Here is a 19,417-nt window from a genome sequence, read left to right as displayed (position 1 = left end):
TGCCAAAAGGCTCCTCGCATGAGCTTCTGTGTATATGTGTTTGTTGTGGGGGTAGGCGGTGAAATTTCTTGCGCTCTCATTTTATTGTCTTTGTTGGTATGGCACTGGGAATTGAATCCAGAACCTAGTTATCCCAGACAAGTGCTCTACAAATGAGCTATATATGTGGCCCAGGTTTTGTTTGGTTTTACAGTGCTAGAAATTGAGGCCAGGGCTTGGAGCATGCCAGGCAAGCTCTCCCATTTTTAATCTCCCGTTTTCATTTGCAGCTTCTCCACTTGGCTGCTGCAAATCAGCCTGCTCATAACTGAACCAACTATTGTCTTCCTTTAATGTCTTAGAAACCTATTCCTACAAAAGTTTCCCTTCCTCTAAACACTGGATATGAAACTCAAAGTCATCCCAGTGCCTGGCACATGAAAAAAAAATCCAACTACTGCTTGATTCTTCCTTAAAAACTAAATACACCAACAAACCCACTGATACCATTAGGGTATTTAAAGTAGAGTTAGTTCATCTGTCCATGCATTCAATCACTGACTCTCATTTTCCTCACTCCATTCACTCCATTACTGAGTCTCACATTATGTCTCCTACTCTACTCATGGGAATTCCTTTTGTTTTTCTTTCTGCAGTCACTGCCACAGTTTAAGTGATACCCGTATGATTTTCATCTTCCTAAAGTTATCTCCAATATGTCAATAAAGTTGTCAATAGCTGACACCTGCCAAACAACTTAAGCCAAAGAGCTGTATCTAAAATCTCAGACCTTTTACAACACGGTCCCATTCAGAACCCAACCATACTTGTCAACATACATTTGGTACCCAGTCAAGCTGCAGCCACTCAGCATCCCCAGGAAACCCTAACCCATCCGAATCCTAAGATCTACACCTCCCTGATGGTTCATCCCATGAGCTCACCAAAAATGCCCTAAAATACACTCATCCCTCAAGTTCACTCCCTATACTCTCCTAAAGGCTACTACAAACCACCTCACATTGTTTGTACATTGTGTATACACTATTTCTACTCCCGTCTCTAAGCATCTCTTTGTACCCCCAGGCTGGCCTGAAACTGACAGTGTTCCCGCATTAGTCTCCAAGGAGCTGGGTTTGTAGGTTGTGAACCACTTCCAACTTGTGAGCATCCTGAAAACAATAAACCAACGATTCCTGCTTGAATACAAAAAATATTGAACACCAGATAGTTTGATGAAAGTCTGCAGAATGCATGAATGAATGAATGAAATCTTTTCTACAAAATAGCAGCTTTCAGTGAATAGAAATTCTACTAATCAAGATAGATGATGTAAAGTCTCCTGCTTTATGTTCACTCTAGGGAATGAGTGGAAATGGGATAACCTTCCACTAAGGACTTCTGCTGTTCCTTTATACAGAACAGAAAGAAAAGATAGTAGTAAGAATTTAGCATACACAGCAGTGACATTCTTTGTTCTAAAGAATAGTCACCATCTTAAAAGATCTATATGATTTAACTCATTTAATTTTCTTAAGACATATAAATTGGATATAATTATTATCCTCGTCACCATATTTTCCCAACCACTTGATTCAGCATTGGCCACTAGCCCTCTGAATGCAGCAATCAGAAGCCTATATTCCAGGATAGATTTGGAAAAATATAAGAAAGGCATACTTAAATCACACACATCCAAGTGGTTGACAAGAACTGGCCTGTTGGGAGGCTTCTTCCTAGAGAGAAGCCTATGACAGGAAATTAAGCCTTTCTGAGCAACATTAGATGGTTTGTAAATATTCGGTTCCCTTCCTTCCTACCAGATCTTACTCAGAACTAGCTTGCCAATGGCTTTTACCAAAGAAAGAAACACAGCACCAATGATTTATACATTTATTTGTCTCCTCAACTAAATGTAAGTCCAACAAAGTTGCTGGATAGGATGGTCATAAGGGTGGTTGTCTCTCCCAGGTCTGCCCTGCAACACACACTGAGAGATTTGAAAGAGCGAATGAATAGCAAAAGAGAAAAGGAAAAGAAGAAAGAGCAGAAAAGGAGGACTGAATGTCTGATGGGCTTGCTGGCACCATGACACTATCCATGCTCTTTCTGCCATGTGACATCACCAGGAAGACGTGGCTCCACCTTACAGACTCATACAGACTTGGGCTGTGAAGGCCCTGAGCTCCTGCTTCTCGACAGTCTGTGTACCCTTTCTGCCCAGCACTCTCACATTGGTGCCCTGGGGATCCCTGAAAAGCCAAGCTCTAAGACGAAACACAGAAAATAGGCTGGGAGGGGGTGCAAGGGCTCAGGATGCAGTTCAATGGCAGAGTGTTTGCTTAGCCTATGAAAGGCCCCAGATTTATTCTGCATTAATTAGTTAATTAATATAGACAACAACAAGTTTTGGGCTGAAGCCAACTCGTAAGCATTGTCATGATTATTCCCCTGCTCTTTGGAACCCTAGGGTGACTAATACTGGTTTTCCTCATCCTTAACTTTCCCTTCGGACTTGGCAGCCACTGTCCAGCAGGATTTGAATTTGGCAACCACATGTGGCTCATGAACACAACTGGGGAGCTCAGAAATCCCCTCATTTATGTCCTAAAGTTCATATTCATATGCTTAGAAGTCTGATGGGAAATATTGATCCTCAACCACCTAAACCTTGCCACTGGTAACATAGTCACCCCATCTCCTGTGACCATATCTTTTCCCCAACTTTGACGGACACAACCACCTACAGAAATCCTGAACTAGCAGTATGTGCTGTTTAAGAAACATAACCCTAAAAGTAAAATATCCTTTTCCCATGCTGTGAATACACCTTTAAACTACATCTAACAGCTCCAATAGCATTCAGAGCTTAAAAAGCAAGAGAATAAAGTTAAATGGAGGCAATTTTCCTATGAAGTATTCTTCCAAAGCTCCAAGCTAACTTGCTCATTCAATCACTTCTACCACAGTCAAGTAAGTGTGAACCACATTTTATTTATATTTACCTCTGCCACTCGGTGGGTAGAACTAAACCGAGGCTGAGAACCAGCCAATACGCAGTGCTGGTGGGTGGCATTGATATCATCTGCAGAAAAAACATCAAAAAAAAAACCTTTTTAAAACATGTTTATTAGTCAGTATACAGTAGCTGTTTAAAATAAAAAGTAAATAGTAAATCCCTCATTCAAGGAACAATAACCAAAGGATTAATGCTTACCTGCTATTCTTCAAACTGTTCCTTATAAGTAGGACATATAGATATATATGTATATATGTAATAAATCATTCAAAACACAACACTTGTATGTGTGTACATAGATAATATGTAAAATATACCATGCAAACCACAATGATGCTATTAATATAATTATTCCAGGACTGCCCTCAGCAAAGATGCCAAATGTCCTCCTGCTAAAATATATTCGTAATGCCTACCCACTCCCAAGTTTACTGTTTGTGGACTGATCTTTTCTCCTCAACCTGACATCTCTACTTCTGGCCATGTCTTTAGGATAAGCTAGAATTCTTTCCTATTATTTGAAGGTAAACATCTTTCATCTCGTTGGCTTTCGTCAACCTGTAGCCAAAGTATCAAGTTTACCCTTAACAATTTTCCAGGCAATAAACAAATCAAGTCAGCATGTAGCATGACAGGCTCTCAGGAATGGAACTGACGCCTATGGATTCAGGACTCTGGAATGCAGCAGGTGGTAAAGCCATCAGCTGACAAATATAGAAGCATCAGGAAAGAAATCAATGGCTAGTTGTTGTACCTTCTCAAAACTGACATTGGAGGCTAGACAAACTCTGAATCACATCTACTTATAGAAATTACCTCCATTACACAGATGAGAAGCAACATGTCCCTCCACAATATCTGATCTCCTGCATAGACAACACAAGCCTCTACCAAGATGCTAAAACAGATAATGACTTAAGCTAAGAAGCAAAGGCCAGAAGACCCCACACAAATAAGAAGACGGCCACACTATTACCTTCAACCTTAAAAATGAACTGCAAATGACAACTGAGGGGTTCCATTCCCAGACCATGGAGTAATGGTGACAAAGTTCAGCCCCTCCCTTAAACAACTGCAAAATAAAGCAAAAATGGGTTTCTGTAGCTAGAAAACAGATCCCAAAGAGAAGCGAAATGAAATAAATAAGGCTTATGATTGCCCTGATTTACTTCCTGAAAAGGATATCATATCCAGAGTAGAGAAGGGAGCGAGAGTAGAGGGTAAAAGGCCAAGAAAGCAAAGCTCATTCAGAAGGCAGAATGCTGGACTAGAAGAACCTGTAAAGAGAGGGGGGAGGAGCGAGAGAGAGAAAGGAAGGAAAGGGCTGAAGAGATGGCTGAGCAGTTAAGGCACTTGCCTGCAAAGCCAAAGGACACAGGTTCAATTCCTCAGGACCCATGTAAGCCAGATGCACAAGGGGGTGCACACATCTGGAGATCGTTTGCAGTGGCTGTTGGCCCTGGTGTGCCCATTCTCTCTTCTACCTGCCTATTTCTGTATTTTTTTCTCTCTCTCAAATAATTTTTTATAAAAAGAAAGGGGTTTGAGGAAAAGGGGAGGGTGAGGGAAAAGGAAGGGGACCTGAAGTTACTGAGCTGCGCAGTGCGAATGAAAATTCCCAAGAGGAAAAAAAAAAAGCACCAGAAAGCAATGGCCTGAACAGACCTCAGACTTTACACACGACCATAAATAATGCCTGTTCTCTGTAACCAGAATATTCCTAACTCCTAGGTGCCTTAGAAAACCATCAGCACATCAGCAAAGCTAAATCAATTATAGAGTAAAGGTTGTTCAAGGCCTATCATGCCAAGCTCAAACCTAACCTTCAAAATTAAGAATCCCAATTATTTGAGTAATTTAAATACCAATTATTCGAGTACTTTAAATGGCACTGGATCTTGTCCTCATGAGGACAAGATGCAGTAGTATTTAAAAGAATGTAACAAAAATCAAGCATGCATGCAATGTACAATATCTAGTCTCTACTGAAATAACAATAGTAGAAAGACATTCACATACAAACATATAGATTACATATTATCTATACATAATTCTCTTATGTATTCAATTCTTTCCTCATATATATCAACTGAAGCTTCTGAAGATTAAATATATAGTATCTGATATGAAAAGCACAGTAAATGAGATTAATGGAAATTTAAACACTGTAGAAGAAAATATCAGTGATCTCGAATACATACACGCACCCTCCCCAAAATAAAGGAAATATACAATACCCCCCAAATAAGTAAGCATCTGTGACCTATGGAGCAATATTAAATAGTTTGACTTAAATGGAACTTGAGTCCAAGGGATCAGAGAATAACTAAAAAATAAATAAATAAAATCTCCATGATGGAATAACCAATGCCTCATTAAATATGACAGCAACCAAAGGTTTGGGAAGACACAAATCTAAAGAAACCTGAAGCAAAGTAAAATAAAAGCAATGCACATAGTAAAATTTTTAAATATTAGTGATGAATAGAACATTGTAACAAAAAAGGAAATATGTTGACTAGAGAGGTGAAGACTAGAATAACTGCAGACTACACCAACACCAAGGGACAATCAGGTAAGATATATTAAATACTCAAAGGAAACTCAATCTAAAATCCTAACCCAAGTGAAAATACATGAACAAAATTAGAATGAAACATACTTCAGAAAAAGAAAAAAATCTATATCCAGAGTAGTATTGTAAAAATTGTTATACAAAAATTTTCAGGCAAAATAAAAGTTTAATATCATAAAAAATATAGATCTGCCCAAAGAAATGAAAAGTGGCACAAATACTATAAGTATTAAAATCAACAGACAATTTAAAGTTAAAATACTAATGTGCTATGAGATTTATAACAAAAAATAGAAGTAAAGTGCATATAAATAGTAAATGGGAGAATATGAAATAATCAGTTATTTTAAGATGCTTACACGATAGAAAAAACAGTGTAATAATAGTGGAAGGTACCTTTGATGAAGATGCATGCTATGAACCTGAGACCAGTTGTTCATATAGATGTAACTTGGTGACGGCCTACCCCTTTAATCAATCCAACAAGGGACACTTGGAGACATGTTTATGGGTCACCCTGAGAAGGCAGCAGTGCTACTGGCATCTCATGGGGAAAGGCTGTGTGACAATTCACAGCTTCTCCAACACGCATGACTCAGAGCACATGTTAATACTGCTAAAGTGAGAAATCCTATCCTAAGGAAATCTCTGATAAACAAAGTAAAACTAAGAAGCCAAAAGTAGTAGCATACACAAGAAGACGACTATCTAAAAGCAGGAAAGGAAAAGCAAAGAACATGTAAAACTATTAAAACAGGATATGAAACAAATATCACTCTATTTACATTGATCAGGAAAAGAGTGAAAATCATGTCAGAATCAGAGGACGACCATTATAGTCCTTACAGACATGGAATGGGCAAAGTGGAATCACAATGAATGAGAATAAAATTAAAAACCCAAGTGAAACTAACAACAAATTCCTTGAAAGACAAACTACTAAGCTTTCTCAAAGAGAAACACAGCCAGCAAGAGTCATAAATCCTCTTATGAAACAGAATTTTAGATAAAATTCTTTCCACAAAGAAAATTTTAGCCCCAGGTGGATTCACTTTTGAATTTTAATAACCACTTAAGGAAGAAGTAATATCTTACCTAATAGTCATTACAGAAGATCAGATCTGGGCTGAAGAGATTGCTCAGTGATTAAGAGTACATGCTGTGAAAGCATGAGAACCTGAGTTCAATTCCCAGCAGCCACATAAAAGGCCAGCCATGTCAGCACATGCCTAGAATCCCAGTGCTAAGAGTGGGGGCCAGAAACTAAGGATTTCTGGGAATCCCTGGTCAGACAGTCTAATGAAAACAGGGAGGTTTACTGAGAAACTGTCTCAGGGAAAAAGATGGAAAAGTGATAGAGGAGGCCCCTTGACATCTTCCTCTGTCCTCTGCATGGGGCACATTCATCTGCACACCAGGCAGACACCATACAAAATGTACATACATAAACACCTCAATAATGATCAATACAAAAGAAGAAAAAGGCCAGGCATGGTGGCACATGCCTTTAATCCCAGTACTCGGGATGCAGAGGTAGGAGGATTTCTGAGAGTTCAAGGCCACTATGAGACTCCATAGTGAATTCCAAGTCAGCCTGGGCTAGAATGAGACCCTACCACAAAAAAACTAAAAAAAAAAAAAAAAACAAAAAAAAAAAAACCACAAATTTAAAAAAGAAAAACAATTAATATAATCATTCGAAACTGATCTATAGACCTAAATGTATGGGACCATCCCACAAAACCTATAGAATAGGAGAACATCTGAGACTATCCAAAGCCAATATAACTGACTCTATGTCTCAGACACTGTAAAGTTACAGTGGCAGACTGGAGGTCACTGGACAGAATAACTGCAAAGGGGGCCAGGAAACTTTCTGGGATGACAGACATTTTCTATATCATGTGTGTGGTAGTAGCTACATAGATCTACACATTTGTTAAGACTAACAAGTTAAAGTTTACATAGGTGGGCATCACATCATGTGAATTAATGTAAGTTCAACCTCAATAAAAGCTAACTTCATAATTATGAAACCATCCATTTCTAGTCTGGCAGGTTAGGATCTAGGAAATTGTCACTTCCCTTGACAGCCAGTAACAAAACTGAGTGATCAACTGGTCACCTAAGATCCTTTAGACAAGTGAGACGAGGACAAACCACAGCCATCAAACTTGAGAGAGAGACAGAGAAAGAGACAAGCTTGACATCAAGAACCCCAACTTCACAGAGTAGAGCAGGAAAACAGAAACAATGGAAGGAACCAGGCCCAGCCAGGAAAACCTGAACTATAATTAGACAATTGGTTGGATTCAAGGAGGTCAAGGCTGATGCTTAGTAGTACAGGAACAAAGATGGCGCTCACACTTTTTTGAGTCTTATTCCCCAAAGTTCCTCCAAGTTCTCACAGTGATCATGAGAGAACAATATCTTGCTTCCCACAGAAGGAGGGAAAATGAACCACTCGGCCAGAGGCACACTGCTCTTATCTAGCCTGTCCCCAACAGAAATCACTCTTCCAGAACCTTGTCTGTTGGGGTTTATCAGTGTCCAACAACCCTCGGGGAAAGAAATACCAAATCTACCCAGCTCTAGCTTTCCTTGTGGGAGGATGAAAATACCAACTTCAGTACCATCTAGATAGAACAGAAAATATGTAGGCTAAGTGTGAATGTACAGAAATTTGTCACATTGTTCCAACTAAGAATGGGGGAGAATACTGAGACTCACTTATGAAATTAACAATCCTGAGGCACAGATTCCTTAAAAGAGTAAGACCTAACCATAAGATCAGACTATTTCCCCTTACAACATACCTCACCACCTTATTAAGGTCTATATAATACACATCTATTTATCCAGTATGCCAGGAGTACCAACAGACTTAAAAAAGTGCAAAGGACTCTAAAAGGCAAAAAATACAGCTTAAAGAATGAGCAAAAGTCAGAAGTAGTCAGCTATGACAAGAATGTTAGAATGATCAGACCATTAATTTTTAAAACCTATGATTAATATGGTAAGGGATCTAAAGGGAAAAGTAGACAACATGCAAGAACAGATGGATAATGTAAGCAAAGGGATGGAAATTCTAACAATCAAAGAGAAATGCTAGAGATCAAAAACACTATGCCAGAAATGAAGAATGCTTTTGATGGGCTCATTAGCAAACAGGACATGACAGAGGAAAGATCTCAGAGCTTAAAGATATGTTAATAGAAACTTCCAAAACTGAAAATCAAAGAGGAAAAAAGACTAGAAAAAAAAAGAATAGAATATCCAAGAACTATGGGACAACTACAAAAGGTATAATAATATATGTATAATGGAAATAATATATGTATAATGGAAATACCAGGAAAAAAACCAAACTGGATCAGAAGAAAATTAGAAACAATAATAACTAAGAATTTCCATAAATTATTATCAGATACCAAACTACAGAAGTTCAGAAAACATCAAATAACATAAATGCCTATGACAAAATAATGTCCCATACCCAGATATGTCATATTGTTTATTTTTAATTTGTTTTGCTGGGATTGAACTCAGGGCATGCTAAACCATATACTCCAACACAGAGTTTCATCTTCCTGTTAGCATAGCAGATTGAAGCTATAGAAAATCAAACACAAACAATCTTGAACAAAGCCAGAAGCAGAAATAACATTACCTATAAGGAAACAAAGGTTAAAATGCATGCACACACACACACCTGATTTCTCAAAAACTATAAACAAAAAAGTAATAAGTAAAATATTTATTGTTGGCCATAAGAGATCTATAATCTAGAACTTCATTCCATGGTAAATTATGCTTAAAAGGTAAAGGAGAAGTGATGACTTCTTTAGGCAAATAAAAACTGAGGAATGGAGAGATGGCTTAGCAGTTAATGTGCTTGCCTACAAAACCAAAGGATTCATGTTTGACTCTCCAGGTCCCACATAAGCCAGGCGCACAATGACACAAGTGTGCAAGGTCACACTTGAGCACAAAGGGTGCACGCACCTGGAATTCAATTGCAGTGGATGGAGGCCCTGGCATGCCAATTCCCTCCCCACCGCCTCCCTCCATCGCATTAAAAAAAAATGTAGTCCATTGGGTTTGCCTCAAAACAACACACACACACACACACACACACACACACACACACACACACAAAACTCAAGACACTGCAGTTTGTATACTAAAGAAATGTCAAGCCTATTAGAAGGAAAATGATATAGCAGAAACGTGGATCTACATAATGAGAAGAAACAACATACAAGAAACAAACAGAGGCAAAAAAATAAAAACTACTGTGTTTTATGAGATACTGTTCAAACAGATAACAATATGTTCCCCATAAAAGAAAGATATTCAATAATATACATACACACTTTTATATGCTCATGGGTATTGCAATAAAATGACGGCAAAAATAAAAATTAAGAGGAAGGGCTGGAGAGATTGCTTAGTGGTTAAGGTGCTTGTGTGTAAAGCCAAAAGACCCAGGTTTGATACCCAGGACCCATGCAAAGCCAAAAGACCCAGGTTCAATTCCTCAGGACCCATGTGACCCTTTAGTGGGTTGGGGACAGGATTGCCTGATAAAAAATGAGATATTCTATTAAATTTGAATTTCAAAGCAACAACATAATTTTTTTAAATGGTAAAATATACATAAAATGGGACTGGGGAAATGGCTTAGTGGTTACAGCATTTGCCTGCAAAGCCAAAGGACCTGGGTTCAACTCCCCAGGAACCACATAAACCAGATGCACAAGGGGGTACTTGTGTCTGGAGTTTGTATGCAGTGGCTAAAGGCCCTGGCATGCCCATTCTCTCTATCTGTCTCTTTCTCTCTCATAAATAAATAAATATTTAAAAAATATATACATAAAGTAACTTTTCCAATACTAGCAATTTTAAAGTGTTTTATTCAGTGGCATTAAATATAGTCTTGGCATTGTGCAGCCATAACTAGTCTTCAGTTTCAAAATATTTTCATCACCCCCAACAGTAACCCACTTGACAGTCACTTCCTACTTCCCTTCCTCCAAGCTCCTAGCAACAACCAACTCATTTCAGTCCCTATGGGCTTGCATATTTGCCACATTTCATACTGTGGAATCACACACTGTATGACCTTGTGTGTCTGCCTTCTTTCACTTAGCATACTGTGGTGGTTTGATTCAAGGCCCCCATAAATTTAGGTGTTCTGAATGCTAGCTTCCCACTTGATGGAAATTTGGGAATTAACACCTCTTAGAGGAAGTGTACTGTTATGGGTGGGCTTATAGGTGTTATAGGTAGTTTCCTCTTGCCAGTGTTTGGCACACTCTCCTGTTGCTTTGCCTATCTTATGTTGGCTAGGGGGTGATGTCCATGGTCTGCTCATGCCATTGTTTGACCCTGCCATCATGGAGCTTGCCTTTGAGTCTTTAAGCCAAAATAAACCCTTTTTTCCCAAAAGCTGCTCTTGGTCGAGTGATTTCTGCCAGCAATGTAAACCTGACTGCAATACATACCATGCCCAAACCTAAAAAAAAAAGTATCACTGATATGCAAGTAAGGGGAAAAAATAGGCTTGAGAGCATGGCTAAATTGGTAAAGTACTTGTCATGGAAATATGATGAACTACTGAACTCAGGCCCCAGCACTCACAGAGAGGCTAGATGCTGGTGACACACGACTGTAATATCAGTGCTGGAGAGGTAGAGACAAGACAATCCCTGGGGTTTGGTTATCTAGCCAAATTGGGGAGCTCCAGGTTTTTGAGAGACACTGTTTCAAAATAATGTGGATGGATGGACTGGAGAGATGGCTTAGCAGTTAAGTGCTTGCCTGTGAAGCCTAAGGACCCCGGTTTGAGGCTCGATTCCCCAGGACCCATGTTAGCCAGATGCACAAGGGGGCGCACACGTCTGGAGTTTGTTTGCAGTGGTTGGAAGCCCTGGCATACCCATTATCTCCCTCTCTCCCTCCGTCCCTCTGTCCCTCCCTCCCTCCCTGCCTCCCTCTCTCTCTCCCTCCTCCTTCTCCTCCTCCTCCTTTCCCCCTCCTCCTCCTGCTCCTCCTCCTCTCTGTCACTCTCAAATAAATTTTAAAAAAATGTGGCTGTAAAGCAGTTGAGGAACAAATCTGTTGTCAACTTTTGGTCTTGATACCCCTGTGCACACACATGTACCTCCTCACACGTACATGTACCCACATGCATGGTAAAACACACACACAAATATGCACACCACATACATACAAAAAGCAAAGAAAAGAAAACAGAAAAAAATGATCATATACAATACTGTTACAAATGGCAGAAAGAGTAGAAGATTTAAATAGAAAACAGCTGCAGAGATGGCTTAGCGTTAAGGTGATGCCTGCAAAGCTGAAGGACCCATCTTTGACTCTCCAATACCTATGGAAGCCAGATGCGCAAGGTGATGCATGTGCACAAGGTCACACATGGCTAGAGTTCAGTCACACTGGCTAGAAGTCCTGGTGCGCCAATTCTCTCTCTCTCTCTCACACCCACTCTCATAAAAAAAAATTAAAAAAAAATAAACCACAAAGGCCGATTCATTGGGCTTGTCTAAACACTAAAGAAAAAACAATGGAAACAAAAGGCACAGGAACAGGGTTACTTTTAAACTCTATCAATAATCAATGGTACATAAGCACCAATGGGAACCCAGCGCTGGCTATGAGGCAGTCACTGTGTCTTCAGAGGACACATTTACATAAAACACACTCACTGCACAGGTAAAGCTTATCGAGTGGGGTTATACGGAAACAAATGGCACAAGTGTGGTCTTAGCCTAGCTGTAGAGGGAAAAAAACATTTTGGTTCCAGTTCTAGCTCCTTTCGTCCTCGGGATGAATCTTACACTTTAATGTCCTCCTTGGTGACCAAGCTCAGTAGTTCCAACAAACTCTTGAGGTGAAGAAAGAGCAAGAAATGAGTGTGGCGTTCTTTGCCAGCAAACGATGTATGGCTACAAACTGAATATAGGATAAGTTTTACACATTTGTATATGCTATTTCAGCAATTGCCTCCTGCATATTAAAATGAATCCAAATACCACTTTAAAGAGCAACAAATCAACAAGTCACTGGACACATGAAGAAAAGTAAGATAAGATACAAATTACTAATATCAGAAATGAAAGAGATGGCAACATTACAGATCCAAGGACAGCAAAGGGCTAATAAAGGGCTATAACAATGATAGCTACCGCACTACTGTGGTAGCCTAGCTCAAGTGGACTAATTCCTTAAAAAAATATAGTATGTTAAATTTCACACAGGATTAAATAATACAAACACACAATATAAACACTCCTATCTCTATTAAATGATTCAACAATTAATCACCTTCCCAAGACCCAATCAATATTCACTATTACATTCCACTTAACATCTACGAAAGAGATTACAGCACTTCTTCACGATCTGTATCAGAAGATCAAAACAGGCCCACATCCCTCTAACACTGATGCCAGACAACACTGCAAGAAAACAAAGTGCAACTCTAATGAACAAAGATGCACACATCCTCCACGAAATAGGAGAAAACAATTCAACCATACATAGAAAAAGTATTCACAGCCGGGCGTGGTGGCGCATGCCTTTAATCCCAGCTCTAGGGAGGCAGAGGTAGGAGGAGCACCGTGAGTTCAAGACCACACTGAGACTACATAGTGAATTCCAGGTCAGCCTGGACTAGAGTGAGACCCTGCCTTGGGGAAAAAAAAAAAAAATTATTCACTACAACCAATGGGGATGAAAGACTAGTTCAATATTTGAAAATCAATTAATGTGATGCCTAAATTCAATAAGCTAATGAAGAAAAAAAATCACATGATCACATCATTAGATACAGAACACAATGTGACTCTGTGCAGCACACATTCATTATGTAACAACTCTTAACAAGTCAAGGATAGATAAGATTTCCTAAATATAGTATAGAATCCAAAATACACACCCCCAAACCAAAAACCTCCTACAGCTGAAATCATCCTTAAGGGTGAGAAAGTAATGAGTAAGATCAACAATATTACAAAGATGTCAGGACATCTCTTACAAACATCACACAGGAAGCCCTATTTAAAAAAACAAAACAAAACAACATAATATAGAGCTGGAGAGATGGCTTAGCGGGTAAGGCACTTGCCTGCAAAGCCAAAAAGACCCAGTTTCAATTCCCCAGGACCCACATGAACCAGATACACAAGGGGGCGCACACATCTGAAGTTCATTTGCAAGTCCATTCTTTCTCTCTCTCAAATAAATAAAAAATAAAATATTTTAAAACCTAATACAACAAAAAGAAATAGAAGGTATACAGAAGCAATAAATCTTTCCTTGTTCATAGATGACATGACTATCTGTTTAAAAGAAAAACAACCAGAAGAACTTGCAAAAAAGAACACCTTCTGTAATTAATAAGCCATTATTCAAGTCTACAAGATAAAAGGTAATATTTTAAATTACTTTCCCATAGGAACAATGAAAAATTAAGTCTGACATTAAAACTTATTACAACAAATATTAGCTTACTCATAATGAATAAGATGATACAAACCTATGTGTAAGTTCTAGGGCTTGGGTTTATCACATGGCAGAGCATATGTTCAGCATGCATGATACACTGAGTGTTATTCCCAGCACTGAAAAGTAAAACACATGTAAGATCTATATGAAGAAAACTACAATTATGAAAAAAATTAAAGGAGAACCAATTGTGTGGAGAGATGCCCCATGTTTATGAAAAGGAAGACAATATTGTTAAGATATCAGTGAATCTCAATTTGTTCTATAAAGTTAACACTAGTCCAATCAAAAGCCAAGCAAGATATTTTGACAAATTGATTTTGAGATTTGAATGGAGAGGCAAAAGACCCAGAAGAGCTAGAACAATAGAGAAAGAGTAATGAACATTACTTGACTTAAAGATTTCAGTATAATGCTGCCTAATGAAGCCATTATGATATTGAAGAGAATAAATATAGCAAAGAAAGAGAATGAATAGTATCAAAATTGACCCACATAAATAAAATAAACTGGTCTTTGAAAAGGGAGCCATCAAATATAATGGAGCCAAGGCAGTATATATGTTAAAGAATGCTGCAACAACAGGATGAACATGTCCACACACTAGTGTATGTGCACACACTCAAAGGAATTTAGATAAAGACTTCACAACTTGTACAAAAATTAACTCAGAGAACAACACTGTGGTCGGTTTGAATGGAATGTCTCCAAAGGCTCAGGTGTTTGTGACTGTTAGCCGCTACCTAGTGGAGCATTTGGGAGGTGGAGGCCTGCTGCAGGTAAGTGTCGCCAAAGCAGACGTTGGGGTGGAGTCAGCCCTAAGGTGTATTCTGAGCCAGCTTGAGCAGAGCGAACTGCTCTCATTCTTTCTCTGTTGTGGAGGAATGATGAATTGAGCCAGCTTCCTGTGGCATGATGAAGCTTCTCCTAGAATCTGTGAGCCTAAAATAAACTCTTTCCTCCCATGAGCTGCTTTTGGTTGGGTGTTTGTCCCAGCAATGAGAAGGTAACTGCAACAATCACATTCAAGTGTGACACTTAGAAACTATAAAACACCTCAAGATTACAAAGGAGACAGGCTGAGTGATCTTGGATATGATGATGACTAGATACAACACTAAAGATGTGAACATGAAAAGCAATACTGGAATTTTGGAAAATACAAACTTCTCTGATCCAGACACCATCAAGAGATTAAGACAAGCCACTGGCTAGCAGGAAGTACCTGTAAAAGCCGTATTTAGTGAAGGACTAACATAACAAACAGGTAAAGACTCTTAAAACTCGATAAGAAAGTAATTTGAATAAAAAATGAACCAAAGTCCTACACAATCCCCTCACCAAATACCAATAAGCTTTCACAAGATGTTCAACATCTTATTTGACCAGGGAACTACAAATCAAACCTCAAATTTAAACCCAAAGGGGCAAAATGGCCAGAACATGAGACACTGACAACAAATTCTGGGAAAGCTCTGGAGCAGCAGGCGCTTTCATTCACTGCTGGAAAACTGAACTTAACAATACTCCCTGTCTCCTGCCATGTAGCACCCTGCACCATCTCAGGGCTCCACCAACAAAAAGGCCATTACCAGACAGGATCCCCTGACCTTGCACCTTCACCCTGAGCTGAAATAAGCTCCAGTTAGCCTGCCTCAAGTATGGAAATCTAAATAATACAAAAGAACACTGAGGACAACCCAGAGCTGATACTGGAAGACTAATGAGGAAGCCGACAACGGTGACCTGGATTCCAGTAAGAGAAGATGAGCAGTGATCTGCTTCAGCATGCTTCAGGGAAACACACTACCTGTCAGTGGACTGAATAAATGAAATAAGACAAAAGAATGACATCAAGAGCAACTCTGGTGTTCCCAAAGGGGAGAAAAATACTGATGGAAGGGGAATAAATCACAAAACATTAGCAACCGCCACAAATAATATTACAGAGAGCAGCTTGAAACAAGAAAAATTCATCAGTGATATACCTGAGAGTTCAACACAAACAGAAATACAATAATAAGAGAACCAAAGCTGACCAGTCCGGCAGCCTTGGCTTCATGTCTCACAAGGAAGCTAACTGACCACTCTTTGCTCCACTGTGCCACCTCTTAGGACTCAAATGAAGACACTTTGGAGCATTTCTGATTGATCCTTACCATTTTGCCTAAAGGGGTGTGGCAGTTTGAATTAGATGTCCCTCATAAACTCATGTGCCCTAAATGCATAAGCTTCAGCTCATGGTAATCTGAAAATTGGAGACCTGCTAGAGGAGGTGAGATGTTAGGGGCAGACTTATGTGTGTTACAGCAGTTCTCCCTTGTCAGTGTTTGGCACACTCCCCTGCTGCTACTGTCCGCATGATGTTGGTCAGGAGATGATGTTCACCCTCTGCTCATATTACATTTTCCCTGCCATCATGGAGCCTCCCCCCTCCCCCACAAGACTGTAAGCCAATATAAACCCTTTCCTCCCAAGAGCAGCCTTTGGTTGGGTGCTTTGTGCCAACAACACAAAGGTAAGTGCAACAAAGGGTTTCTGAATCTAGCACAAAAAGAAAAAGTTGTAGTCACAGGGTGTTTCCCCAGGCCAGTTTCCAATAGTGTTGGAATGATTTCTAGGAAACCTGCAGGTGCCAATCTCACCTATCCAAGTCAAAGGCTTCCTGCTTCTAGAGATGCTTTTAATGTTGGGGTGCACAGACATCATCAGGGAAAGAGAGTCCTAATGCACAAGATTTTTAATGTTGGCATCCACAGACATTACCATGGAAAGGCCATTCTAATGCACAACTGTGTTTAATGTTGGGCTCCACAGACATTACCAAGGAAAGTTCATCTTAACTCATGATTATGTTAATATTGGGGTCCACAGACATCACAGGGAAATGTCGTCCTAATGTACGAGTGTGTTAATATTGGGGTACACAGACATCACAGGGCAAGGTTGTTGTCCTAATGCACAAGTATGTTAATGTACACAGACATCACAGAGAGGTCGTCCTAATGCACAAGTGTGTTAATGCTTTTGTGCACTGGGTAGCAGCTGATGGCAGGCAGGCCAAGTGCAAACACGCAACAGGAATCCTTAGGGACTTATACCTTTATCTAAAACCTTGGCAACTCTCTAATCAAACAACTCTTTTGAAATTGCTTCCAACTGCCTCTAATCCTTATAAGTTTCATGGGAGGGGGGAGTGAGCCTTCATTTTTCACTTAATAGCTTCCAATTTGTCTAGAACTCTAAGTCTGTAAAAGAGGATAGATCTTCAGTCTGAACATCTCAAAGGATAGACTAAAGGCTTTTCCATTTCCAAAGTCTCTTCCTAATAATTTTTACAAAAAAAAACATTAAAGAATGTGGATTTGGGGGGACTATCTCAGAATATAGCTAGACACTCTTAACTAACAGCTGGAATGAGGGGCTACAGAGTCGATTTCAGAAGTTCTTATCCATTGCTGGCTAAGTGCTCTTTGCACTGCAGTGGGTACAGAGAGCTCTGGGTACTCACTGTAGCAAGCTGTCCTTTCTCACATGTAAAAGACCAAAGATTTAGAAGCCTAATTTATACCAGGGCAGCCAATTTCTGCTCAAGACTATGCTGATTTAGTATGACAAATTCCATACCCAGAGAACCCCTCCCCAACAGACAGCCCAGGACAGGTGGTCACTCTAAATCTGCCCTACCCTAACTTCCTTGATTTTGTTGTCCAGTGTGTCCACAGGGTTATTTCACCCAAATTTCTTAAAGTAACAATCAGGAGCTTTGCTAAAGGCACTCTTGAGGTAAATGAGTCCAATAGCAAAATCCAATCTTCCTCACTTCACACAGTCACTGAAGCTTTTCATTCTTACTCACCTGTCCACTTTCATCTCTCAATCTTAACATTTATGTCCTTTTTCTCTAGATGTGGGGACATCCTTGAGTGAGAACATTTTCAGAACTGAATAGCCAATGAAAAGGAGGGGGTCAAGCTCCTGGAAAGATGTACATCTAAACACAAGCCACTATCTGTCCCACTCCTGGATTCCCAAAGAGAGGTTGGTTCATCAGTGGGAGATAAAAACATTGCAACCTCTTGCAAAACTAACATTAGGTAAAGGAGCTCATCATGCCATAAGTGGAAGGAATCGTGCTGAGTACAGTATGAGTAGAAGGCCAAAGGAAGCAAACACATCTCTCTGAAATAGCAGCACACCAAAGAAAGACACAATCAGATCTGGGCTGGAGAGATGGCTTTGCAGTTAAGGTGTTTGCCGCAAAGCCAAAGGACCAGAGTTCAATTCCCCAGTACCCACATAAAACATGCATCTGGAATTCCTTTGCAGTGGCTGGAGGACCTGGCATGCCCATTCTCTCTGTATCTGCCTGCCCCCCCTTTCTTTCTCTCTCTCCCCATCTCTGAAATAAATAAAAATTTAAAAGAACACACTGAGATCTCAAGAGGAGTCTCACCTTCCTCCTTAGAACACAGAGAAGCTACAGGGTACTCAAAGGGCATGGGCTCTTACCCCTAAAGGGCAGCATCGTATGTACACAACCCATGCTGCCAAGGTCCCAGGATGCACTGTTACAAGCTGTACTCTCAGAAAGCGAGTCAGCTATGCTGGAGTGGACCAGGGCCTATCACATTTGGTCATACTGTAAGCATCCCTACCACACAGACACTCTGAGTATCCCCATCACATGGACACACTGTGAGCATCCCAGCCACACTCTGTGAACATCACTCGGCGAGCCTTCCTACCACACAGACACTCACAAGCTATTAAGCACACTCCAATTTATAAAATCTCCATCTGGCTGGGAGAACGCATTTTCTTCCTTCATCCTTCAAGGGAAGGATTTGGCCAGGAATCCATATTAAGCTTCCACAGAACTAATCTCAACTATTTGCCCATAAGTCAGTACTTCTTTGTGTAATGATAAACAGACAAGAAGAAATCACAGACTTATGCAAACATACTACAGTTCAAAGGAATGGAACCACTTTGACTGGAAAAGACTCTCTAGGAAAAGTCTCAAACTGACAGGAAGAAATTTTAGAAAACATTATCAATTTTTCAAGAAGACAGTTAAGAAGATACTATGTCTGTGAAAAGATATAAGCATGTGAAGATGGAATAATATATAAGATCAGTAAAAAAAAAATACTTTGAGTTTTGTGTTCTTTTGAGAGAGTCATATGTAGCCCAGGGTGACCGCAAACTCACTATGTAGCTAAGGATCACCTTAACTTTCCGATCTTCCTGCCTGTACCTCCCACATGCCAGTATGACAGGCATACACCCATGAAACCTGGGTCTGTGGG

The 19,417-nt window shown here is 39.8% G+C and overlaps 1 protein-coding gene across 1 annotated transcript in view; it reads right to left on the bottom strand.

The window, feature by feature from the left end:
* Fto (FTO alpha-ketoglutarate dependent dioxygenase) overlaps positions 1-19,417 on the bottom strand; it is a 404,358-nt gene that overhangs the window by 232,623 nt on the left and 152,318 nt on the right. The window contains exon 5 of the mRNA XM_004664799.3: positions 2,985-3,064. Coding sequence (XP_004664856.2) covers positions 2,985-3,064 — 80 coding nt within the window. The remainder of the gene's footprint in view (positions 1-2,984; positions 3,065-19,417) is intronic.

This window comes from Jaculus jaculus, chromosome 1 (assembly GCF_020740685.1).
Source record: "Jaculus jaculus isolate mJacJac1 chromosome 1, mJacJac1.mat.Y.cur, whole genome shotgun sequence".
Classification (NCBI taxonomy): domain Eukaryota; kingdom Metazoa; phylum Chordata; class Mammalia; order Rodentia; family Dipodidae; genus Jaculus; species Jaculus jaculus.
This window is presented reverse-complemented; position numbering and strand designations above follow the sequence as displayed.